The sequence below is a fragment of the Mustela erminea genome, chromosome 8 (genome assembly GCF_009829155.1).
Source record: "Mustela erminea isolate mMusErm1 chromosome 8, mMusErm1.Pri, whole genome shotgun sequence".
NCBI lineage: Eukaryota > Metazoa > Chordata > Mammalia > Carnivora > Mustelidae > Mustela > Mustela erminea.
Genome location: NC_045621.1, coordinates 46,061,452 through 46,086,772, shown reverse-complemented (window position 1 = coordinate 46,086,772; position 25,321 = coordinate 46,061,452). Strand labels below are relative to the sequence as shown.

The 25,321-nt window shown below is 58.2% G+C and overlaps 1 protein-coding gene across 17 annotated transcripts in view; it reads left to right on the top strand.

Annotated features, from left to right (window-relative positions):
• The window catches only part of KIF1A (kinesin family member 1A), a 90,616-nt gene that overhangs the window by 24,597 nt on the left and 40,698 nt on the right, over nucleotides 1–25,321 (top strand). For 7 of the 17 annotated variants that reach the window (XM_032355410.1, XM_032355408.1, XM_032355411.1 and 4 more), the window contains exons 3-20: nucleotides 4,435–4,511; nucleotides 5,072–5,251; nucleotides 5,919–5,984; nucleotides 6,419–6,597; nucleotides 7,593–7,704; nucleotides 9,113–9,190; nucleotides 9,903–9,968; nucleotides 10,497–10,514; nucleotides 15,929–16,004; nucleotides 17,686–17,764; nucleotides 18,529–18,671; nucleotides 19,101–19,127; nucleotides 20,331–20,542; nucleotides 21,488–21,567; nucleotides 21,878–21,953; nucleotides 23,865–23,944; nucleotides 24,234–24,340; nucleotides 25,153–25,236. In XM_032355410.1, coding sequence (XP_032211301.1) covers nucleotides 4,435–4,511; nucleotides 5,072–5,251; nucleotides 5,919–5,984; nucleotides 6,419–6,597; nucleotides 7,593–7,704; nucleotides 9,113–9,190; nucleotides 9,903–9,968; nucleotides 10,497–10,514; nucleotides 15,929–16,004; nucleotides 17,686–17,764; nucleotides 18,529–18,671; nucleotides 19,101–19,127; nucleotides 20,331–20,542; nucleotides 21,488–21,567; nucleotides 21,878–21,953; nucleotides 23,865–23,944; nucleotides 24,234–24,340; nucleotides 25,153–25,236 — 1,740 coding nt within the window. The remainder of the gene's footprint in view (nucleotides 1–4,434; nucleotides 4,512–5,071; nucleotides 5,252–5,918; nucleotides 5,985–6,418; nucleotides 6,598–7,592; nucleotides 7,705–9,112; nucleotides 9,191–9,902; nucleotides 9,969–10,496; nucleotides 10,515–15,928; nucleotides 16,005–17,685; nucleotides 17,765–18,528; nucleotides 18,672–19,100; nucleotides 19,128–20,330; nucleotides 20,543–21,487; nucleotides 21,568–21,877; nucleotides 21,954–23,864; nucleotides 23,945–24,233; nucleotides 24,341–25,152; nucleotides 25,237–25,321) is intronic. The other 10 variants (XM_032355413.1, XM_032355415.1, XM_032355419.1 and 7 more) reach the window with 2 other exon arrangements.

Genomic DNA, 25,321 nt, shown 5'->3' with positions numbered 1-25,321 from the left:
TTGTGGGGGGTCCCCCAGCCAGGCTGAGGTGGGCCTGCATGGAGCTGTTTGGGCGGCAGCTCACAGCCACGTTGTCAGTGTAGGTGGGGCCCGTGAGAAGGGGCGGGGATGCTGCTCTGTGTGGAGGCTATGCAAGGCCTTAGGGCCAGCTCGTGTTTTCAGCAGGGAGCACTTGCCCAGCAATATGGAGACTCTGGGGAGCGGAACGCGTGGCCATTCTGGCCACGCATTGGCTCATCAGGGCCCCGTGCCAGGCCGTGAGTGTCAGGGTGGGAGGCCATCCTGCCTTCCCCATTCACCCCCTGGGATGTTGACACAGTTCTTGGATCTCAGATCCAGGTGCTCACAGGAGATGCCGGGTCCCTGAATGGGCCTCTCGAAGCCATGCTGACACATACACATTAGAAACATTCACTGCTAAACATCCTTTGTCCTCCTGTGTTTATCACCTGAATGAACAATGCCCTTCCCTTGAATGGGCCAGATCTGCTGGTTTTGTGAGCCAGGCAAACTGCATGGCAAACGCTTCTGTCTGCCCCTTGGCAGGCCAGTGGAGGTTACCGAGGGGTGCAGACATCCTGTGTGTCTCCCCACGTTCCCACTGTGCAAGACAGCAGACGTGGGGACATCTGGCAGGGTTTCCCGTCTTCTGAGTCCTTCTGGTCCCACAGAGGAAGGCTCTGGATGGGGGTCTTTCCGCCCCTGCATCGCTGAGGCCCTGTAGGCAAGGCTGGGCCTGCGTTTCCTGCCTCCTGTGTCCCCCATGGGCCAGCCAGCACCCCGAGGCCCTCTGCACTGGGGGGAAGTCCGTTTCCGGGGACAGATGAACGGAGACAGAAGTGATTTTGCCAAGGTGTCCATAGGTTTGGTTACCTCTGAGACTCTGAGAGAATGTGCTCCTGACCTGTCTTTTGCTTGTGGCGGCTGCAACAGGCCTGGGCTGGCCTCGTCCTCACGTGGGCTTTTCCCTGTGTATGTCTGTCTGTCTATCTCTGGTGGACCCTACTTCTTATATACAGACCGCCCTAATCAGCACGATCTCATCATTACTAATCTCATCTGCCAGGACTGTATGTCCAAAGAAGGTCACGTGCTGAGGTTCCCAGTGGATGTGAATTTGGGGAGGACACTCCTCACCCAGGACAGTGCCTCTGGAGCAGAGGGGACAGACCAAGGCCACAGGGCCAATACATCCAGGGCCTGCCCCCAGCCCAACCAGGCTCCACAGGCCCATGCTCAGCCTGGCCTTCCTACCTCCAGCCCTCCTCTTGGATCCTGGCAAGCTGGTCCCAGTGTGATTTCAGGCAGTGACCACCATTCTGGAGCATTCCAGACCCTTCTCCTCTGCTCTAGGGGTCTTTCTCCCAAAGGCCCTTGTCAATCAGCAGCCCTCTGCACAGACCCAGGTGTTGCAAACGCCTAACTCATCTAAGCCTCTATTTGCTGTCACTGTTCTAGAATGTCCTAGGCTTCAGATAGAGTGAGCCTGGGAATGGAAGGCCACAGAAGGGAGCTCGGTGGTGGCACCACTGCAGGCCTATTCACGGTGTTCACAGAGGAGCCCTGGAGGCCGGGAGCTGGGGCACCAGCCTCAGCTCAGGGGGCAGTTGCCTGTCTCTCCTGCCAGCCCCATCCAGGGAGGGCTACACAGCCCGGAGCCATCTTCTCCCCTGGAATTGCTCCCTTAGAATTCTTCTCCCTTAGAATTGTAGTGGGTGTCCTGCTCACGGAGTCGCAGTGGTGGCTGTGTGTGTTGTCCCTGTCGTCCGGCATGGATGAGGACAGTTCCCGAGGCATGGATGGGGAGACCAAGGCTCTGTGATGTGTGTCATCATGTGTGGCTGCATGGCAAGAGCAGGGTGGACATGAGGCCCCTTCACGTCATCAGTAAACATTTGCTGGGCACGGACCTTAGGAGGCTGCCCTCTGGAACCCCAGGGCAGCAGGACTGAGGCTCTTAGTGCCCTTGGGTGACACACCAGTGGGGAGGCAGACAATGCACACATCAGTTCCCAATGGAGCCAGACCAGCAGGGACAAAGGCAGTGTCTTGCAGCATTAAGAAGGGGTGCAGTGCCGGGGGTGGGGGGAGGGGGCACTGGGAGCCACATCTGGTGGAGGGAGCTTGTCCCAGTGGGTCGGGAGACGGGAGGAGGTGAGTGCTCCTGTGCACGAGGAATGCTGGCTCCCAGGGTTTGGACTCTCTGTTCCCTGAGAGCCCAGTAGTGTTCTGTCTGGTCTGTTGCAGTGAGCCGTCTCCCCAGTCCTGCGAGTGTGCCATGGTGGGCATCTGGTAAACCAGCTCGCCCGTGTGTGGGCTTACATGAACACACATGCACACACACACTCTTGTGTGTGCACATACATGTGCAACATGCTCTCACATGCACACATGTGCACACATGTACACATGTGCACCACTCACATGTACACACGCATGTGTGTACACATGCACACATGCTCTCTCACACACTCACATGCACACACACTTTCGTGCACACACTGACATTCTTGCACGTGCACACACTGGCTTCCATCAGTCCCTCCCTGCCTCCCTTCCCTGTCCAAGCTGGGGCCCCCACCAGCCACATCTCCATCCCTGGCAGGTGCCTGTCCCTTGGGTGCCCTCTATTGTGCACTCTCTGGAGGGGCCCTGCCCACCCCACCCCCCACCCGCCCACCGCCCTGGCCTGGCAGGAGCACGCCCCAGGAGGACCCTTCCTTCCTCCTTAGTGCCACACAAGGAGAAACTCAAGCCCCTGAAGGGAGGGCCTTGCTCTAGCAGAGCAGCCCTGTCTCAGCGTGCCTGGCGAGGGTTTGGAGGTGAGGAGCCGGGCCCAGGTGGATCCTGGCTTCCAGTCTCACTGCATCTGGAGCTCACATCCCATCTGTAAAGGTCCCAAGAGCCCATGGGACCCCCCCAGGAGGGAATGGGGAGAGGTGACAGGCAGTCTTGAGTGCTGGAAGACCTCTGCCTGATGGTCCTCGTGGCCGACTCTCCTGTGGCCAGCTCCTGCCCTTTGTCCCTCACTGTTGGCTGTCTCCAGTCACTCGGTATTGAGCACAGCTGTGCTCTGTTCCTGGGAGCCCTCCACCACCGCCGCAGGGAGCCCGCAGTCCAGGAGAGGTACATGGCAAATTCCCCAGAACCGGGCAAGGGTCACACGGGACAAAGGGAAGCAGGCGGGACAGGGTGGAGGGCCATCGGGGGCCTGGCCCGGGCTTGGGTTAGGAGGTGCTGTGATTGTTGTTTCCGTGGCGCTGGCATTATCTGTGCTTGGGGTTCCAGTGGCTGCGTCCCCAGGTCCCCTCAGGAATTGAAAGCAGGGCGGCTTTCTGTCCTCGGCCTTGCTCCTGGAGGCAGCATGGATGTGAGCTACGCTTGGCTCCAAGGACAGCACTGTGACGGTCAGTCACCTGCTCCATCTGCTTGTTTCTCAAATGTGCTGGGTGATCTCCCAGAACTCCTCCAACCTGGGGTCTGGGGCCCAAAACTGAGTCATCCCTGGGGACAGGTTACAGGCAAAGCCCGTGCCGGGAGTGGGGCACTCGGGCCGAGCAAATGGCTGCGACGCCTGCCTATAGGGCAGTTGCAGGTTTGGATGGTGGCCCAGCAGGCAGTGGGTGGGTGGCCTGATGGGGTTAGGGGCCTCGGTGGCTCCTGCCTGACCCCCAGATGCATGTGGCCTGTGGCTCTGGCACATGGGAAACACTGGAGTGGGGTTCCTTGCCGGCCTGGGGCAAAGCAGCCTGGGGTGGGGGCCTGCCAGTTTCTGTGGTCGGCACAGCTGGTGGCTGATGGCACCACCATACTTTTGTGGCTTCTTTCCTGGCTTGAAGAAATGACATTCTGGGTGTGGTACCTCTGGCCAGCATCATGTGCCACTCACTGGGGGCGGGGACCCTGCAGAAGATGGTGCCAGGGAAGCCCGTGAGAGCAGGCCCGCAAGGCACCAGCGGCATGCGGCAGGAGGGCCCAGCTGTGTGACCTGCAATGGAATCCTGTGGTACACGGATGAGCCACGTGGTAATGAGCCACACAGGGAGAAGAGCTCGACCCTGCCCATGGTCTCCAGCCTCTGTGTGTGTCTCGGACGCGTGTGTGCAGAGCAGAGGGGTGGGGTGGGGAGAAGGGCTGGACCGAGGCATGGAGGTGGGCTGTGGGGTCTCCCGCTGACCCAGCATCTGCAGGAAGGAACCCATCTGGGTGCCATGAGGAGGCATATATGGGCAGCAGGGTCCACCTGACGGAGGGAAGGGGCACACATGGCCTGTCTGACTGGAATTGGAGCCCTGGTCCTGTCCCCCTGGTGGACTGGCTTGTCTGGCCAGAGGCCTCCCTCTCTTGGGGTACCTGTCTGGGGGGTATATACCACATGCTGATGGCCTGTCCCCCCAGCAGAGGGTTAACTGCCATGCCTGTCCCCCTCTGCAGCCATCATTAACCCCAAACAGCCCAAGGAGACCCCCAAAAGCTTCAGCTTCGACTACTCCTACTGGTCACACACCTCGGTAAGCCCAGGGCTGGGGTTCGCGGGACGTGGGGGGTGGGCTGCAGCTGTGTGGATGTTTGACCTGTCCTCTGACCTCTCTGAGATGTCTGTGTCTCTAAACAGGGCTGCCGCTGGGGCAGGGGAAGGAGGGACAGGTTTGAGACCCAGGGCGGGGCGGGGAGGGGGCTACTTTCCCAAGATGTATGTGGAAGGTCACCCTCAGTGGTGACATGCGTTGTTAGGGTAACCCCCTGGGACCTGCATAAAGCAGTCCTGTTAGGAGAGCATTCCACATGGTAGCCCAGTCCCTGGGCTCCCTGGGCCTTCCATCCCGCCCTCCCAGTCCCAAGGCTGCTGGCCATGCCTTCATTTTGAGCATTCTGTCTCCTGTTCCTGCCTCTGACCCTGGTACAGCCCATTCACTCTGCAGAAATGACCTCTGGCCAGCGCCTTCCAGCCCCTCTCCCGGGGAGTGCACCCTGCTGGTCAGGGTTAGGACCCCTGTGCAGGGAGTGTGCAGGGGTGGGGGTACAGGGGTGCATCCGGCCTCCTACAGCTGTGTGGCCTCCTGTCTTCCAGCCCGAGGATATCAACTACGCCTCCCAGAAGCAGGTATATCGGGACATCGGAGAGGAGATGCTGCAGCACGCCTTCGAGGGCTACAATGTGTGCATATTCGCCTACGGGCAGACCGGGGCCGGCAAGTCCTACACCATGATGGGCAAGCAGGAGAAGGACCAGCAGGGCATCATCCCACAGGCACGCAGGGGTCAGGGAAGGTGGCACAGGGCCTCATAAGGGCAAACCAGATGGGCCTGCACCCACTGAGGCAGAAGGACCCGACAGGGTGCCCTGGGAGAGTAGCCACAGGAGGACAGGATCCAGGAGGGAAGGTAAACCGGGAGGGCAGAGGGCATGGTGGAGCAGCAAGGGGCAGAGCTTCCCTGAAGAGGCTGGAGCCCTAGACCCTAGCGCAGGGCTCTGTGAGGCCTGGTCGTCTGGGCAGAGAGAGATGCTTGGATGAGGGGGGGCCTTTGGGTAACTTAAGGCTGAGACAGATGCCTCAGTACTGTTGGGACCCTGGCCTCTACCCCACCAGCTCCCCTGGGCAGGCTTCTGGATCTGCGCTGGTTAGCGCTTGACCTGGCCTGGGCAGGGGAGAATGCCAGGTAGTCTATAGCATAAGACACCCTTGCCCACCCAGTGTAGACAAGGACGGCACGCAGAAAGTGGGAAAGGATCGGATATCATCCAAAAGGACTCCAGGACTTAAGCAGAAGACAGCTGCTCTTAGGGTGCAGGCCTTCTCAGTGCATTTGAGATGGACTACTGGGGAGCAGGAGAGGCCTGGAGAGCACCTGGGGGCAGGCCTGTAGGAACAGCCCCATTGTCCCCATCGTCTGACGCTGTGTCCTCCGCCCCGCAGCTCTGTGAGGACCTGTTCTCCCGAATCAACGACACGACCAATGACAACATGTCCTACTCCGTGGAGGTAGGGCTCCCTGAGTGTCTGTGACTCCAGCACGGAGGGGGAGGTGGTCCAGGTGGTCCCCTGCTCAGTGAGTGTTGATTAAGTAGCGCTCTGTGCCAGGTGTGAGGACAGGTGTCTCCGCGCTGCACAGCCTGGTTCTGCTGTGGCTGCAGTGCCCTTGGGGTGTTCCCACTGGACGGGCCCCCAGGATGGGGGGTGGGCAGGAGGGGGAGGCCAGCTGGAGTGGATGGGCTGACAGCCCAGCTCCTGCACTCACATGGGCTGGGGGTCCTTTGCATGCCTCCCCCTACCCAGCAGGTGGCCCCGTACCCCTATCTTAAGAGTCCCTGATGACAGCCCTGTATCCCCACCTTGGGGGGTGGTTCCCTGCTGGTGGCCCCCACGCCCCCAGCTCCCTGTCTGGGGGTCCCTGAGGGAATGTCTCTGCCCTGCAGGTCAGCTACATGGAGATTTACTGTGAGCGCGTCCGCGACCTCCTGAATCCCAAGAACAAGGGCAACCTGCGTGTGAGGGAGCACCCACTGCTGGGGCCATATGTGGAGGACCTCTCCAAGCTGGCCGTCACCTCTTACAATGACATCCAGGACCTCATGGACTCAGGGAACAAGGCCAGGTGCGTGCCGGGTGGCTGGTCTGTCGTCCCGGTGCCTGCTGCTGCATGCCCCTGTGGAAGGCCTGGTCCCTGGGGCACCTCTCAGTCTGTCCAAGACCTCCCCACTCTCTGCCATGGCGGGGTGGGCCCCGGGGGCCTGAGGCCACGGAGGGCACATGCCAGCCTGGGAGGGGTCTCCAGATCCCCACCCGTCCCCTATGCAAGGACTGTTCCTCTGGGGGTGGGGTGTTGGTTTGCTCCCTGGGGGGCACTGGTGTCATCTGTGGTGGCTCCCCAGGGGCCCTCCCCGTGGGCAGCTGCCCTGTCAGGCTCCATGGTCAGGAGGGCCAATCTTGCCTTCTCTGAGGGCGAATGGCTCTCCAGATAGGGCACAGGGTAGAGGCTCTCAGCGAAGGGCCGAAGGGAAGGCATCGCAGGGCACAGGCCGTCTGTCTCCCTGGCTTCACTGTGCTGGGGGTCTGCCCCGCAGTCATGGCCCAGTTCCCCTCTCTGCTGCCCGGGGCCTCCAGGAGGGTGAGGGGCCTCTAGCCATCGCGGCCCTGTGAGTGTGCTGTTCTGAAGAGGCCTCTCCCTGCTGGGGGCTTTCAGATGGTGAGCCTGGTCCAGTGGACGCCCTATGGTCTCTACACCTCAGCAGCATGGGGCGCAGCTCCTCGACTCCCCACAGGCTGCCTTGGGCTCTGACCCCGGGGCCTGCTTCTGGCCCTCCCCAGACTGCAACAGAGATGGGCGCCCTCTTTCCCTCCTGGGTGGGGCTTTTCTGTGTTGTGTGAGGGTTGTCTGGGCTCTGTGGAGCCCCTGTCAACAGCATCTGGCTGCTACTGGTGGCCAGGTGTGTGGGGCCCTGCTCGTGCCGTGATAGGAGGCAGCGCCAGCATGTGGCTGGGCAGAGCAACCCGGGGAGCCAAGGGGAGCAGGCCCAGCTGGGTCATCAGCCACTCTCACTCCCTACCACGGGATGACAGGTAACCCTGTGTGGCTTCTGTTCCCCCCAGGACCGTGGCAGCCACAAACATGAACGAAACCAGCAGCCGCTCCCACGCGGTCTTCAACATCATTTTCACCCAGAAGCGCCACGACGCAGAGACCGACATCACCACGGAGAAAGTGAGTGTGGCCTTGGCAGACGGCAGCCGTCTGGGCAGGGGGCGGGGGTCAGTCCCGTCAGGCAGAACGAGGAGGCCAGGGCAACTGCCGACCCACAGGGCATGCGCCGTGTCCCCCCCGCTGGGTGCCAGGCCCTCACAACTGCCAGCCTGGTGGCTGGGCCTGCAAGGCCACCTTATCTCGATGTTTGGCCCCACCTAGCATCTACCCCAGTCCGCCTCCTGCCTGGTAGTTGTGGTGGAGACGGGGGCCCAGGAGGGCTGGCCCCAGAGCTGCACCGCAGTGGGTGCTGGCGGCCCTTGAGGGCCAGGGGCCGTGGGTGGGATGAGCGCCTGTCACAGGGGTGACCGTGGGGCCTGACCAACGGGCGGGAGCGGGGGCCCTGGCATCCATAGGCACAAAGCTGAGGCTGTGCTGGCCGGCGCCACCCCGCTTGCGGCTCCAGATGCCTTTCCCACACATCTTGGCCTGCATGGTGGCCCCGGACAGACACCTTGTCCAGACATGTGGTCTCTGTGTTCCCCAAGGGGCAGCCTAGCTGGCTCACAGCTTCTTCCTGTCCCTTGGTGGCTCTGTTTCTGGGTGTCAGGTTTCCTCCGTGTTAATCTCCCCTGACCCATGGTCCAGGCCTTCTCCTGGGGGTGTCCCAGTCCCCTCCTGACTGGCAGCACCCCAGGGACTACAGGGTGTCTAGGAGAAGTTAGCCCCACTTAGGCCCCAGTCATGCCAGGGTCACCTCAGCCTGGTGCCCTCCTTGCAGAGAGTCACGATGGCCCAGTGGGGCCAGAGTGTGGAACTGGAACAGGGTGGACTGGGCTGGGGGCCACCTGCTGTGACACCCTCCCACCCCCTGCCACCCAGCATGGGCTCTGGGCACCAAGAGGGTATCTGGCTTTTAAAGTCTGGGCAAATCCTGTCTGCATCTGCAGTGACCATAGATCGGGAGGGCCTGGGTTTTTCTGGAACCCATGTGGCAGTATAGCCCAGGCCGTGGCAGTGTCGCCTCCTCCCCACCACCGCCCGGTCACTGGGCCAGCCAACTATGCCCCTGTGAGGCAGCTGAGCCGCTGGGGCTCTGGAATTGGATTCAGATCCCACCATAGACAATGAGCCCATCTGTGGAAACAGGTGACAGGACACCCTGGGGAGCTCTGTGGGGAATTCCGTGCCAACAGATGAAGAGCACCCTGTGTGCTGAGAGCAGCACAGTGGCAGCAGCAGACATTTTAGGGGCCAGGGGTGCACAGCCTCTCAGGGATGTGGGCTTTGACCTCAGGCAGAGCCTCGGACAAGCTGTGAAGGGAGGGAAAGTGCAGGGTCAGAGATCATCAGGCCCAGGGAAGGGCTTGGCCATGTCCCCACAGTGGCCTTGCGGCCTCTCCTGCATCTGACACAGTTGCTGTTTCAGGTGAGCAAGATCAGCCTGGTGGACCTGGCCGGGAGTGAGCGGGCCGACTCCACAGGAGCCAAGGGCACGCGTCTCAAGGTAGGGGCTGGACTGGCGTGTCTGTGACTCTGCACCTCGCTCACCTGGCGGCCGTGTCTTTGAGGCTGGCTTGCTCTGGGGTGGGCTGGGCAGGAGGGCTCTTCTTTGGGCTGGAGGGAGTTGGGGCCACATATAGGGCAAGCCCAGGCAGGGAGAGCAGGGGGCACAGGAGGAGGTGAGAGGAGGCCAGGAGTTAGAGGGCTGCACCCGGCACACTGGCTAGGGGCCAACAAGGACAGAGACCCCAGCAGGAAAGCTGGGCCTTTTGCGGGCCCTCACAGTGACTTGGGTACCGGTGTGTGGCTTTTGTTCCAGAACACAGGCTGTGAGGCAGACAGTCTCTTGTCAAAGCAGTCTTCAGTGTCGGGAAGGAGAGCCTTCATGTTCCAGCCTCCCTTTGGTGCCACAATACCCAAATTGTGGGTGGGAAGAGGCTCTGGAAATTGTACCAGCTGGGCCCCAGGGCTGGTGTGAGATGTTACGAGGAACCCCAGGGAGCCTGGAAGAAGCAGGGCAAGTGTACTCCCCTGGCCAGGGTGGGCCTTTGCCTGGCTTCTTGCCAGAGCCCCCTGTGCTCCAAGGAGTCCTGGATGAACAGTCAGGGCTTGGCGGCCTTAGCCCCTTGTCTCATGGCATGAGGCCCCAGGGGATCACTCTGGAACGAGAGGGTCCTGAGGCTTCCTGATGTCCTGACTATCTTCTCCCCACACAGGAGGGAGCCAACATCAATAAGTCCTTGACTACGCTGGGGAAGGTGATCTCTGCTCTGGCTGAAATGGTGAGCTACCTTTGGGTTTCTAGAACGGGACAGATGGGATGGGTTGTGGCTCCCTGTCCTTCCTTCTGGAAGGATGCTGGGAGCTTGTCATACCTGTGCCAAGTGCTATCTCTATCAGGGTGCCTGGGGTTCAAGGGAAATCTCGGAGATGTGAAGGGTGTGTGTCCCTAGGCTACAGATGGTGTCGAAATTTCCCCACCAGTACTGGCCATTCACCAAGACACCTAGGTTTTTGTCCAGAGAAGGACAATTCTTACAAGGCCCCAACCTTTTTCTTAAATAGTTGGGGTGAGGGAAGAGCTGCTGGGTAACAGCAGACTGAGAGATCGCTCTGTTGTTTGGCCTGTCAGGACCAGGGTGGCCAGCGATGGCCAGGTGGTGAGTGATGGGCCTTTCGCAGGCTCTCATGGTGACTTGGCTCACCTAGTGGGTTCCTTTGCTCTCTGGAGCCCACTCGTCCTTCCCTCCCCACACACCCTGGGTCCCCAGCCTCACTCCAGGTCCTCAGATTCTATCTTTCTTTTCCAGGACTCTGGGCCCAATAAGGTAAGCTGCTTTCTTCAGTTTTAGGGGGAGGAGTCTTCAGCCATTGCACTGGGGTCTAGAAGCAAGGAGTGCCTTTAGTCCTAGTTCTGTGAAGGTCTTGGCAGTAAAAGTACCTTTTGTTTGTGCACCTAGCAGACAAATACAGTGAGCCCAACTCTGAGCGAAGCTGTGTATTAGAACAACACAGCCCTGCAGGGACCACAGCACGATGGGCGACATAGATGATAGACATAGAAACAGAATTATGAATTGGTATAAATCTCACAAAGAAAAAAAATGGACTGTGAGCATGACCCATACACAAGGTAGCCTTTAGTCAGTATGGCCACATAAGCTTTATAGGACAGGTAGCTTTAGGGCTAAGACCTGAGGAGTGGGGAAGAGCCACCCGGGTAGAGGGGTACTCAGCTGTGCCATGTAGTTGGAAAGCCCAGTGTGAGAGTGCTGAAATGGAAAAATGTTGATTTATGTAAGGAATTGCGTGGGAAGAAATGTGAGGAACCATGTGGGGAAGCATGAGGAATTACGTAAGGAAATGAGAGGAAGAGTGTGACCAACTATGTGGGGAACTGTATGAGGAAAGGTGTTAGGAACTGTGAGGAAACACGGGAGGAACTAAGCAAGGATCTGAGAGGAACTATCTGTAGGAACAGTGTGAGTATTTGTGAGGAACTATGTGAATGATTTTGTGAGAAACTATGGGAAATGTGTGTGGAATTGTGAACAGTGTGAAGAATTATGAAGTATTGTGTAAGAAACTGTGAAAACTGAGGAACTGTGAGAGGAAGTATCTGAAATGGGTTGGGACAAATGTGGGAATTGTATGAAGAATTGTGAGGAACTACGTGGGCAACTGTGAAATACTGTGCATAGGACTGTGTAAGGGATGTGAGGAAGTGTGAGAAATGGGTAAAATGCACATGGAACTGTAAAGGACTGTATCGGGGACCACAGAAAATTGGAATTGTGTATGGCACTCTGTGAAGAATTGTAACTGTGACAAAATGCATATGAAAGTGTATGAAGAACTATGAGTAATTGTGTGGACTGTTTGAGGAACTATGGAGAATGGTATGGGGAGCTAAATGGGTAACTGTGTGAGGAAACCAAGGAACTGTGTGGGAACTGTGAGGAACCTTGTGAAGACTATGTGAGGAACTCTGAGGGAATGTGAGAGGAAGTGTATGAGATGGTGTGGGAATTGTGTGTGGGAACTGTGAGGAACTGTGGAACTGTGTGGAGAACTAGGCAGGAAACGTGAAGAATTGTGAGCACCTGTGGAGGTATAGGAAATAGTTGGAATGGTGTGGGAAAATATGTGGTAATTGTGTGTGGGGAGAACCTTGAGGAACTGTGTGTGGACCTGTGAGCAACAAAGAGTGACTATGTGAGGAGCTGTGTGGGGAACTGTCTAGGGCAAGTGTGAGGTGCTAGTAGGGGGAACCATGCAAGAGGTCTGGCATTGTATCAAGTATTGTGAGGAACTGTGTGGAATGTGTGAGGAACCACTGAATGGAACTGAAATGGGAAAGGAAGTATGTGAAACGGTGTGGGGAACTGTGTCTGTGAATTTGGAGGAGTTCTATGTGGAACTGTATGAAATACTGGTGACTTATGAAAGGAATTGTAAAGGATTATGTGAGGAAGTGTATAGAGAGAACTGTGTGGAATTTTATGAGGAACTCAGTGAGGAACCTGTGGGAACTGTGAGGAACTATGAGATAAACTGTGTGGCAAACTGAGGTACTAGGAGGAACTGCGACAAAATGTGTCAAGAACTGTGAGAAAATGAGAGGAACTCTTTGAGGACCAAAAAGAAACTGTGTGAGAACAGTATGAGGCAACTTTCTGTGGAAGTGTGTAAGGAAGTGTGTAGGGAACTGTGTAAGATTGTGTGGAACTGTGAGACGAAGTGTGTGAAACTGTATGAGGGAACTGTGGTGAATTGTATGTAGCTGTGAGGAACTGAGTGGGAAACTATGAAGAAACTATGTGGGGTAACTGTATGGGGAACAGTTTGAGGAACTATGAGGAATAGTTTGAGGAAATACATGAGGAACTGCATGATTTTGAGGATTTCCATGAAGAATTGTAAGGAACTGTGGGAGAAACTATGTGAGGAATTGTGAGAGGAACTCTGTGTAAAGAATCGAGGCACTTTGCAGAACTGTAACAAGTGTGTGAAACTGTGTGGGTGGACTGTGTGGAATTGTGTGATTGACTTTTGAGGAAATTTTTGGAGAACTGTGACGAACTCTGGACCAATAGGGGGAAATTTGTGGGGAAGTATGAGGAACTGGGTAGAACTGTGTGGGGAACTATGTGGAGAATTGTGAGGAAACATATGTGAACCCTGTGAGAAACTGTGGAACTGTGAGAGGAAGTATGTGAAATGGTGTGGGGGAAGTATGGGAGTTGTGAGGGAACTATATGGAAAACTATGTGAGGGACAGTGCGCAGTCCCTCACACAGTTCTTCTCAGTTTTACAGAGTTCCCCACACAGTCTCAGTGCAGTTCTTCACACTGTTCCTGGCACAGTTATACACACACACTTCCCACATAGTCAGTGGGAAAAGGAATGTGAGGAACTGTGAGAAACTTTCTGGGGAAATGCATGCAGAACTGTGTAATTGACTATGTCAGGGATTTGTGTGGAAAAGTATTAGAAACTTTGAGGGAATCTGTGTGAAAGTGTGTGGAAAATTGTGTAGGATTTGTGTGAAAATATGTGTGTGGAACTGTTTGTGGCACTGTGCGGACTGTTGGTAATTGTGAAGAACGGTATGAACTATGAGAAAGTGTGTGGAACTGGGTGAGAAACTATGAAGAATAGTGAGGAATTCTATGTGGACTTTGTGGAACTATGAGAGGAAAAAATTGTGTGGGGGAGCTGGGTGAGGAACTATGAGAGGATCTGAGATGAAAACCATGTAAAGCACCAGGTGACTCCTGTGGAGAACTGTGAGGAATTGTGAGGAACTCTAAGGAAATAGATGTAGACTGTATGAAGAATTGTGAGGAACTCTGTGTGCACTGCGTAAGGAAACATGTGGAATGTTATGGGGAAACTAAGTGAGTAGCTATGTGAGGAAACTGAGGAACTGTGAAGAATTGTGAGAAGAACTGTTTGAAGAACTGTGTGGGAAGTATGCGTGGAAATGTGTTAGGGGTGGTGTGAAGGATTATGTCAGGAACTAAGAGGAATTATGTGAGGATCTGAGAGGAACTCTATGAGAAGAGCTGTTTGAGAAACCATGTGGAACTGTATATAGAGTTGTGCAGTACTGTGTGTGGAACTGGAAGAATTGTGAGGGACTGTGTGAGGAATTATGTAAAGTCTGTGTGAGGAAATGTGGGGCAAGTGTGAGAAACTAGATGAGGAACTGAGGAACTGTTGGGAACTGTATGAATTGTGAGAAACTATGTGGAACTGTGAGAGGAAGAATGCAAAATGGTGTGGGGACAGTGTGAAAGTGCTGAGGACGTTTTCAGGAATTATGAGGGATTGTGGGATTATGGGTGGAAGTGTCAGGAGCTGCCTCAGGACTGTGTAGGGAACACTTTAAAAAACAGAATTATGTGAGTGACTTTGAGGGGGATCTATGTTAGGAGCTGCGAGGAGCCCTTTGGGGAAATGTGTGAAGAACTGGTGAAAGACTATGTCAGGGACTATAAGGAATAGAGTGGAACTATGCGAGGATCTCAGAGATCTTTGTGAGGATCTAGGTGGAACTATGCAAAGAACGATATAAGGAACCAAGAGAGAGGAACTGTGTCATGAACTGTGGGAGGCATTGTGTGACAAATGGTGCAGAATTGTATGGTGGACCTGAAACTGTGCAGGGTGCTGTGGGGAACTGCGTGAGGGAGGAAGGGACTGTGAAAGAACATGTGAGGCACTGTGGGAACTGTGTGAAGTGCTGTGGGAGGAGTTGCAGTAGAAACTTCTTCAGGATTGAATGTGAAAGGTTTTGAGGCTCAGGGCCTAGAGCAGGGAGCATGGAGGCATGTAGATGATGAGGCCAGAGAAGGACAGGGGCCTGATCCATTGTCAGGAACTAGCTGACTGTGGTTGGATGGGGAGCAGCGGAGGGGTTTCCAGCACCACTCACAGTCTGATCTAATCTGGCATGTGCTGCTCAGGCTGTTGCCTGGAGAATGGGGACCCAGGTGGCCTGGTGTGGTGGTCAGGAGAATGGAAGTCAGTGTCGCAAAAATCTGGGTATGAGGTGACGGAGGCTGGGAAGGCAGAGGAGAAGGGAGAGCAGCGGCTAGTTCTGGGAGGGGCAGGAGCATGACTGAACAAAGCTGATGGTGGATGGACAGAGCAGTGGAAATGAAGGTGACTCCTGGTCATCGTGGAAGGGACTGCGTGATTGTGGGGCATTTACTGTGGAAACAAGGACTATGACAGATGTGGCAGAGGATTGAGCCTCGGGAATGAAGTAACCCAAAGGTCACATAGAAGTACAGTTTTCACCCACCAAGTGTCAATGGAGAGAAAAAGGCCGTCCGTCAGTCCTGAGGAGCTGTGAGGAGAGGGACACTCAGGCCTCACCGACAGCGAAGCCAGCGCAGGATTTCGGGAAGCCATCCTGACCTCGTGTCTCAGGAGCTTTCACAAGTTATGTTCTCTGAGAGCCAAGGGAGCGCCCATTGGAAATCATCCTGAGGAACAATGACGGAAGAGCTTCTGCCCAGAGAAGTGACTCAGCCCTCATGGAAGCCCCTATGTGCGTTGCCCTGGGTGGGGAGTCTGGGGGGCAGGCGCCATGTCTGCTGGCCCCTGCGGGTGCTCAACAAATACTTTTAAGCAACTCCACAAGAACTAGGCAACACTGGAAGCTGAGTATCCATGATCAGTGGACCCTTCGGTCAGTCCATTAGTCGTGTCTGTAAGGAGCAATGGTTCCTAGCAGCCAGCAGAGGCTGCTTCATCCTGAGGGGAGAGGTGGGGGAGCAGGTTCTAATGAAGGAGTCTGTGCCTGGACTGCAGAGGAGGGAAGGGGAGTTCCATGTGGATAGAGAGAGGTGAGGTGGGACCTTTTCTTTTTAGTCAGCAGAACCAACAGTGCTGCTTGAGGAGGGGCGATGGGCTCAGGTCTATTCTTCTGACAGAGTGGAGGGAAGGCAATGGCTCTGTCTGGCTGTGTGGCCCAGATGTGTGATGGGATGGGCTAGGGAGAACCTGAGGGGATGGGACAGCAAGTCTGGTTCTGGCCCTGAGTGTGGGCGGCTGGGGGTAGCACCGTATGGGGCAGGTGGGGAGAGGCCTTGAGGACTGGCCTAGCCCTGCCCTCCACAGCAGCCTTTGGCTTTGGGGACCCACCCCACAGACCCTTGGCTTTGCCCCCTCCATCTCCGTTCCCCTCCAGTGGGCTCAGGGTTGACCTGGAATGTTCTTTCCCCACAGAACAAGAAAAAGAAGAAGACAGATTTTATTCCATACAGAGATTCTGTGCTGACCTGGCTCCTCCGAGAAAACCTGGGTGAGGACTCTTTGGGTTCACCTCTCCCTAGGGTTCTAACTTCTGCCCTGAGCCATTGTCCTGCCTTCCCTCCCAAGAAGGGGTGCTGACCAGCAGGAGGCCTCTCCCTCTTTCTGGGCCTAGGCTGAGGCAAACCTGGGGGATCCTTCTGGAGGGCCAGGGCTGGTGGCCAGCAAAGGGCCAACGAGAGCAAGTGTGGGGAAGCAGGATGGCCCAGAGAACACATACACCTATGTTGGGGCTCCTGTTTCAAGCCTGTGACATCCAGACCAAGTGCTACTCCTTGCTGGGACTCAGTGATTCCGGGAGCCCTGCTTGCTTGCTGGGTTTTTGGTTGGTGGCATCTGTCACCCTGTCTCCCTGAGTTCTGAGCCCTTAAGACACAGATAGGGAGATGGAGCCTGAAGGATCCCAATACTGATCCCTTTCCTCCTAAAAATAACCTTGGGGGTCCTCCCTGGCTATGTTCACAGTTTGGGAGGCTGACGCCCAGGAAGGTAAACTGAGTCTTGGACTGACCTGGTGAGCGTAAGGCAGACCAGGTGGGCCCTATAGCCTTCCTTAGCTTCGTGGCCACGGTATAGGAGCCCTAGCTGGCTGACCCAGCACCCCAGAACCAGCTTGACTGATCTCTGCTCAGGCTAGTGATGGATGCCATGTCAGGCCTCCTGGAGGCTCCCGGGGACCCCCTAAGGGTGGATGGGAATGTCTTAGGAATGTGGTTCTTCACTGGGGACGTGGACCGGATGGACCCTTCTGCCAAGGGCCACAACCAGGCCCAGCTCCAGGGTAGGGCAGGGGGAACCCCCCCATGCAGTCCAGTCTGACACCCCTTGTGGCATTGCACCCCAAGCCCTTCACACTGTCACCTCGCAGTTTGTGTGGGGGCCACACCCTGGGAACATGGCTCCCAGGACACACGTCCCTGAGGGGAGCCCTGGCTGCTGACCAGCCCACAGCCCCTGCCCAGGGCTCCCCACATTCTGAGCCTTCGAGTGATCCATCAGCCTTAGAGCTGAAGCTGAAACGTCCATTCCTCACGCAGTGCACTACCGGACACCAGGCTCCGTGCCACCCTGGGCCAGGACTCGGACATGAAATATTTAAAAAAAAATATTCCGAACGAGAAAGATAAAAATGAAAGAAATTATTGCATCTGGAATTGAAATGAATGTTAAATTTCTAAAGAAATTGGGGCAGCTGGGTGGCTCAGTGGGTTAAGCCGCTGCCTTCTGCTCAGGTCATGATCTCAGGGTCCTAGGATCGAGTCCTGCATCGGGCTCTCTGCTCAGCAGGGAGCCTGCTTCCCTCAATCTCTCTCTCTGCCTACCTCTCTGCCTACTTGTGATCTCTGTCTGTCAAGTAAATAAATAAAATCTTTAAAAAAAATTTTTTTCTAAAGAAATTATCCCGATGTTGCAGGAAATGCTGTAAAGTCGCCCCAGTCCCCCCTTGTTATGGGGAGGGGGCCTGGCTGTTGTGAAGTAGCCACAAATGTGAGAAAAGCACACTCTAGGAGAAAAATGACTGGGCTCCCCTCTGCCGTTGTGCAGGCCAGATCCCCTGTTCACACAGTGGACCATAGCTTGGTTTACCCATCTGGGCCTTGGCTTCCCCAGCTGTAAAGGTAGGAGTAGACGGGGGAGAGAGGACCCCCCATGACCTGGCCTTCTTTCCACAGGCGGGAACTCGAGGACGGCGATGGTTGCGGCCCTGAGCCCCGCAGACATCAACTACGACGAGACCCTGAGCACACTGAGGTGTGTTCTGGAATGAGTGGGCCCTGGACCGGCCTGGCTCTGGAGGGCATGGATCCCTCTCTCCCTGAGTCAGAGGCACCACTTTGGGGGGGGGGTCACCTCATCTGGGGCTCCTTGAGGCTCCAGTGGCTACTGGGGGCACCTGGGTCTTCATGGGCCTGTTCCCTTCCCACCACCCGTGGGTCCGAGGGCCCAGGACCATGTACCAAACCAGGTCTTTAAGGAGCAAAGGCGCAAGGGTGTGTTCCAAGGGTCCCTCTGGCAGCAGGGCGGGCAGCTTAGGCACTGGCCCTGAAGGAGGCTGCTCAGCCGACTGGGTCACATGCCACCAACTGTAAAAGGATGAAGGGATGTGGGTCCCTATGTAGGTACTTGCACACGTCAGTGACACTTAGAGGAGTGCACGGGCAAAACACGCACACACGTGGGCGTCATCACATTCCCCCAGCTGTCAGACTTGCCCCTTCTGCCCCGGGGAGAACAGGTCCAGGTGCGAAGGCTCCGCCTCACAGAGAGGTACCCTCCATCCCTGCTCTTCCTGATGACTCAGTCCCGCCAAATGTGGGGCAGGGCTAGGTGACCCCCCCCCGTAGGGCTCTGGCCAATGGCCCCACTGGCTCCAGGTGGGGTGACCTGCTCTGTGTCCAGCCCCTGGGCCCCAGCTGCTGAGGTCCTCCCCACCATGGCTCTGCCCTGGGCAGGGCTCTGGGCCCCCTTGGGCCTGCCGGCCGCGGGCACAGCCCACAGCTCCCTTGGCCGTCCAGGTATGCCGACCGGGCCAAACAGATCCGCTGTAATGCCGTCATCAACGAGGACCCGAACAACAAGCTGATCCGTGAGCTGAAGGACGAGGTGACGCGGCTGCGGGACCTGCTGTACGCCCAGGGTCTCGGGGACATCACTGACAGTGAGTGTCTGGGCCGCCTGTCCTGGGCAGGGCGGGCAGGCCGAGGTGGCCTCCTGCCTCGGGACAGCCACCCGTTGGCTGGCTGGGGCCAGTCCGGCTGCCCTCATCGCGTGGACCTGAATCCCAGCCCAGCTCTGAGTCCCTGGGCAAGCCACCTCGGGGGGAGGCTGTGGTTTTGGCCTCGGCCAGGGTGGACAGCATGGTTTGGGTCTGGTGCTGGCCCAAGCAGGCCGCAGATGGTTTCCCTGGAAGCCACATTGGTGTACTGGGGGTGCTGGGGAGGCCGCGGGCCCTGGGTGTCCGCCGAAGACCCCCGCCGCCCAGCCTGGTGCCTGGCCTGCGATGGGTGGGCCTCAGGCCCTCTGGAGACAAACTTGTTCTTCTGTTTCTCTGTCTCTCCTCCCTCCCCCATGCCTCCCCTCCCCGTAGCCAACACTGTGCCCGGAGGACCCAAATGTGTGTATCCCCCTTGCTGCTCCCTGCTTCCCTGCTTCTGTCCCTGCTCCGCGGGGTGTAGGGCAGCACGGCGGGGAGGCAGCTGCCCAGCCCTCCTCTGCCATTCCCCCTTTCAGGGGCTGGGCAATAGGTCTCTCGGTAGATGCGGGCACCCTGCCTGGTGCACCTAGGCTCCTGGCTCAGCCCATGTCTGTACAGGAAACCAAGGCCACAGGGAGGCCTCAGTGGCTGAGCCTAGCCTGTTCTCCCAGAGGCCTGGGAAGCTCAGCCTGGTAGCTAGTGCCTGAGGGCGGGGAGCCCTGGGGGGCCTCAGGAGGCCGGGTCTGCCCCCTGGCTCCCAGCTCCAGACTCCCTCGGGCCCCACACACCACAAAGCCCCTTCCCTCAGAAGTGCCGAATGAGAATGCTGCCAGGGCCTCCCAGCCTGTGTCCCTCTGGCCTTGGGTCCGGTTCCCTGTGGCATGGGCCTGCGGTTTGGGGCCTCCCTGACCCAGGGGCACAGGACACCTTCGTTCTCCCTAGCGCCCCGTGCTGTCCTACGTTTGCCGCTGCTCTGCTGCGTGCCTGCTTCTGCTGGGGGTTGTCCTAACCCCAAGTCCCAGGTCTTGGGGGGGATGGAACCCTGGGGCAGCCAGAGCAGGCTCTCCAGGGTGGAGGAGCAGGGGCCCTTTCGGGGTCCCACAGTGCACCTCTCCTCCAAGGTGTCCTTGGGGCCAATCCCTGTGTTCAGTGGGGCCAGACAGCTAGCGCAGCATGGTCCCCGAAGCTCAGGGCCACATGGCCGGCCAGGCAGGTGATGGGTACGGGGGGGGGGGCATCCATCGCAGAGAGGATGAGGCCAAGTGTCAGGGCCCTGGGTGCAGGAGGGCCACAGGGCAGCGACAGCCAAGGGAAGGAGACCCAGTGGGTGTGAAGAGACTGCTAGAAGGCCACCGGTCTGGGCAGGGTGGGGAGGTAGAGAGGAGCTCGAGGGGGTTCCCTGCTGCCGCCGGGGTGCTGGGAGGGCTCTGGGGGCTGGGTCCTCCGGCGGGGAGGCCGCGGCAGCCCCGCATGTGCTTGTCCGGCGCTGGGCCCCCGGCTGCACCTGCTGCTGCTTTCTGTTTCCTGCCTCTCTTCACCCACCTCTGGCTTTTTCCCAACTTGGTCTTTCTTTTTTCTCCCTCCCGTATGTCTGCCCACCCTCCCCTCCCCTTCCTCCCGTAGACATGTCCGACCTTGAGAACAATAACCGTAACCGTGGCGGGGCGGAGTTGAGTCCAGCCCCTGACAATCTCTCCACAGTGACCAACGCCCTGGTGGGCATGAGCCCCTCGTCCTCGCTCTCGGCCCTGTCCAGCCGTGCCGCCTCCGTGTCCAGCCTGCACGAGCGCCTCTTGTTTGCCCCGGGCAGTGAGGAGGCCATCGAGAGGCTGAAGGTGAGGGCGTGGTCAGTGGGGGTGGGGAGGGGGCAGTGTCCCTTCCTGAGGGGCCTGGGATCCCTGAAGGGGTGTGCTGACAGTGCTGGGTAAGCTTGCCTGGAGGCACAGTGGGCTGGGCAGACCGGAGCAGAGCGCATGTGGGTCTGCCATCCAGCACCAAGAGGCTGCATGTGCTGAGAAGGGCAGATGGGTCCCAGGGGCTTCCGTGCTCCCTCCCTGTGCTCTGTGCTCACACATGTGGCCCTGTGGGGGTCCGGCTGGCTTTTAGTTGAGGGGCTTGTCATTCCTTTAGCAAATGACTGTGGGGTGCTGGGCTGTACGGGGCTGGGGCTGACTTAGTAGGCAGACACACAGAGGCCGGAATGCAGCTTGGTGGGGGGTGCCCGGTGTGTGGGGGACCCTGGGGTACAGGACCCCCTGGGGTGTGGGGCTGGGAAGGAAACCAGGAGCTGGGGCTGATGTTGGAAGTGCTTGTCGTCTGCGTCCCGGCAGTGGCCAAGGGACATCTGGGCCTCAGAACCAGTCTCAGTGTCCCCTGTGTCTCTCTGTGTCTCTGAGTGTTTCTCAGTGTCCCACACATCTGTCAATGTCCTGTGTGTCTCTCTGTGTCCCCACATGTCTCTCAATGTCCTGTGTGTCTCTCTGTGGCCCCACGTGTGTCTCAGTGTCCTACATGTCTCTCAGGGTCCTTACATGTATATGTGTTTCTTTTTCTCCAGGTTTATTTTGCCTTTTTTCTTAATTGTCTGGCTGTGTCCACAGAAGAGACTTGTGTCTGTGGATACATTAGTCCTTTGGCCCTTGGCATTTCAAGCATTGTGCTGGCTAGACAGACCTGGGAATTGGGGCCCCGGTGCCCTGCAGACCTTTGCCTGGCAGCCGGGCCTCTGTCTGCTCCCACCCCAGACCCTCAGCCTCACTCTGCTCTGTCCCACTGCCCAGGAGACGGAGAAGATCATCGCCGAGCTCAATGAGACATGGGAGGAGAAGCTGCGGCGCACGGAAGCCATCCGGATGGAGAGGTGGGCAGTGGGGAAACTGAGGACTCCAGCACCCAGCCCTGGGCTCCTGCTCCTGGGGGTGGCTGTGTCCCAGCGGGGGACAGGCTCGTGTCCTCTCATCAGAGACTTCCCCCGATGCCCCCATCGCTGATGGCCCCATTGACCTGATCCCTAGTCAGGTGACAGTTTTCTCCAGGCTATCATGGACTAATGGGGTGCCCCTGGGCCAAAGGGCCAGAGCCTCAACAACTCCTGCTCAGCCGATGGGTCAGTTGGGAGTGAGGCTCCTGCAGCCTCGAGGCTCAGGCTGACTCAGACACTGTCCCTTCAGGGAAGCCCTGCTGGCCGAGATGGGCGTGGCCATGAGGGAGGACGGCGGCACCCTGGGGGTGTTCTCTCCCAAAAAGGTAAGTGCCGGTTCTAGTACTGGAGTGTGGTCCTAACTCGGACAGGCCAGGGTTGGGACCCACCCCCGCTCAGCCCAGGAGGGTGCCGCTGGAAGGACGGGGGATGCAGACCTTCCGGAGCCTGTGCTAGCCAGGACGGTGGGCAGCACTGCCCTCTTGGAGCTCAGCCAGAGTGGGGTCTGGCTGTCCCAGCTGGGACTCTTCTTCTCCGTCCCAGCTGGCTCTGCAGACCTGGCGCTGTCAGTGGGGCCTCACGTGGAGCCAAGCGCCAACCCCTTTGGCAGTTCAGATGGCTGTAGCATGAGCATTTGGGGAAAAGTCTCTTTGATAATTCTAGGACCCAGGACCCCCATTCCCCCAAAGATTGCCAGACCCTTAGACCTCTTAGGAGCCAAGTTTCAAGTTGGGAAGCCTCCAAGGAGGTGGTGACAGCCTACTCTGACTGTAGCTCGTCTCTCTGGTCCTGTCTGCCCTAGAGCAGCTTTGTTGTGGCTGGCTTTCCCCCCAGGCGTTGTTTGGGATAGAGGGCTTCTGTGTTGCCAGGACCTGAAGCCAGAGGCATGTGGAGTGCCCTCTGTGCCGCTGGAGACACCATGGGAGGGAAGTGCACGTGCTGGGTGATCCATTCATCAGCCTGGTGGCCACTCCCTGGGTGCGGGGCTGGGCTCCTCAGGCTGCTTCTGCCCTGTGAGCTCCAGGCCATGGAGCTAAGGCCCGGAGACAGGAGGGGGCTGTGTGGGCAGGCTCTGCGCTTGAGGCAGGCTGGGGGGCAGGAGATAGGCTGTTTCATAGCCCTTTGGAATCGGCCTGTAGTTTTCACTTGGGATGGACTGTTCCTGGGCTCTCAGCCCCTGCCCCCTCCTGGAGGGCGTACCCCAGGGCTGGTGTACAGAGCTGTTGGGGCAGGTGGCCTCGGGACATCTGCACCCTGGAGGCTTGCTGTTGGTGGCAGAGGCAGTAGTATTCCCTCTTGGGTCGGTTGACCTTGGTCTGGGCACTGCCCTGGGGGCATCTGAGGATACCTCTTCCTTAGAGGGCATTCTTGGGACTCTGGCAAGCACCCCTCTTGTTGCTTAGGAGAAGGGGTGGCTGGGATGGTTGTCCCCAGTGTCCGATAACATGGGGACGGTCACAGTCCTGCAGACTGGTGGTGGGGCACTGGGGGACTTGGAGCTTGGTGTGGAGGCTGCTTATTCTAAGGTGCCCAGTGGGAAGCCAAGAAAGCTGTCCCAGCTTCCACTGGGTTGCAAGACCCCGGCCTGGGACATGGTGTGGGGTGGCATTCCTGAGTTCAGGAAGTATGTCGGGCCCCAGTGGGTGACGCATGTGGGGTTGCCCAGGAAGGGGCAAGTAACTGAGGGCAGTGCTCAGACAGGTTGGTCATCTTGGGTACACCCGTGGATGGGAGGGGGCATGACCTGGGGTGCAGGCGGATGGGGGTACCGAGCTGGGGGGGGCCTGAAGGGACTTTTTTCATAGCCTCTGCTCCTCGGCCTGCAGGTCAGATCCCTCCCCAGCAGCACCCTAATCCTTCTGGACTCACAGATCACTGGGGCTCTCAGCTCCTGGGTGCTTCAGTTTGAATGGAGTCCCATAGCTCCCTTTTAGGGTGGAGGAACGGACCCAGAGCCTGATGCCTTGGTCCCTGCGGGACCCAGCATGCACCTTATAGACCCAAGGCCCCCCCCAGCCCCCAGCACCTCCCTGGGCTCCCCCTGAGTGCCTCCCACGTAGGTTCTGAGCTCCCCGGGCCCCTCCTCAGGGAAGCCAGGCTGGGAGGACACTGTGTCCCCATGAGGCAACTTTGGGCTGGTGGTGGTCTGGCCCCCGAGGAGAGAGAGGTCAGGTGGGTGGTCAGTGCTGGGCCCCCATGCCTCCCCAGGAGAGGTGATCGGGCTCCTCTCTCCCCAGACACCACATCTGGTCAACCTGAACGAGGACCCACTGATGTCTGAGTGCCTCTTGTACTACATCAAGGACGGGATAACCAGGTGGGGCTCGCGGGAGTCAGGCTTCCCCCACAGAGGGGCTGCCGAGCCTGGTGTCTTCTGGAATGCTACTGTCTGCCCACGCTAACAAGCATGGACACAAGGCTGGGGCCACTCTGTGCCATGGGGCTCTCCAGGCCAGGCTATGTCTGGGGCATCCCCTGCGGCCCTGCTCACATGCACCCTGGGTATTTCCCGACGGAGTCCAGCCAGGCTCCCCTGTTGGCCCCGGGGATGGCGGCCTGGATGCACTGGGTCTGGCCAGTGCTCACTGCGCCCCCCTCCTCTGCAGAGTGGGCCGTGAGGATGCAGAGAGACGGCAGGACATTGTCCTGAGTGGGCATTTCATCAAGGAGGAGCACTGCATCTTCCGGAGCGACTCCCGAGGGGGCAGTGAAGGTATCTCGGCCCTGGGGAAGTGGTTCCAGGGAACTGGGGCTCTAAGTGCTGGGCTGTGGACCCAGGAGCCCCCTCCCCGCCCCCAGAGTGGGCTGGGGGTCTCCCTGGGCAGGAGGATAGTAAGCTGTGGGAATGAGCCTAGATCTAGTGTGGAGAGCTACATCTAGACCCCGCTTTCCTGTTGGGCTTGGACTGCCATCTCTCCACTACCCAGCTGGCCTGCCCACCTCTGTCCCCACTGCCTGTCTTGGACGTGGTCCTCTTGTGGAGGCCTTCGCTGTGTCCCTGTGCCATCACAGGCCCCACACTCCCCCAGCACCAGGTGTGCTCCCTGACAAGTGTCTGGCCCGCAGCCCACTGTGACCAGGACACTTCAGGGTCATTGCCTTAAGTGTTGGGACATTGGCTCTCCCAGAATGCTGTCCCCAAAGCCTGCCCTCCTCTGGATGGGTGGACTCTAAGCTCCAGGGGGCTCTCGGACTCCTGGGGACAGGCCAACCACTGTTTCCCATCCGTGCCCACCTGGAGACCCTGATGGCCCCCCGGTTCTCTGACTTGGGCACACGCGCCCCCTCCATCGGGCGTCTCCTTCCTCATCTGTGTGGGAGGTACGGCCCTCCTGTGTGGCCCAAACAAGGTATTGTCTGCCAGCTGTTGGGCTTTGCAGCTAGCAGGGAGGGGACAGGCCTGATGGGGGCCGCACCTGGGTGGCTGGGTGAGCCTCGCCTCGCATGTGGTCAGAGAGGGCACAACCACCCAGAATGATAGTCCCTCACAGTCTTCCTCTTAGCCTTCCCCTGTCTGTCCTATAGCCGTGGTGACCCTGGAGCCCTGTGAGGGTGCAGACACTTATGTCAATGGCAAGAAAGTCACGGAGCCCAGTATCCTGCGGTCAGGTATGGCTATGCTGCTGGCCTAGTGAACACATCTGTTCTGGCGGGCTCTGGGCACACACAGGTTGGCCCCTGTCATGCTCCAGCA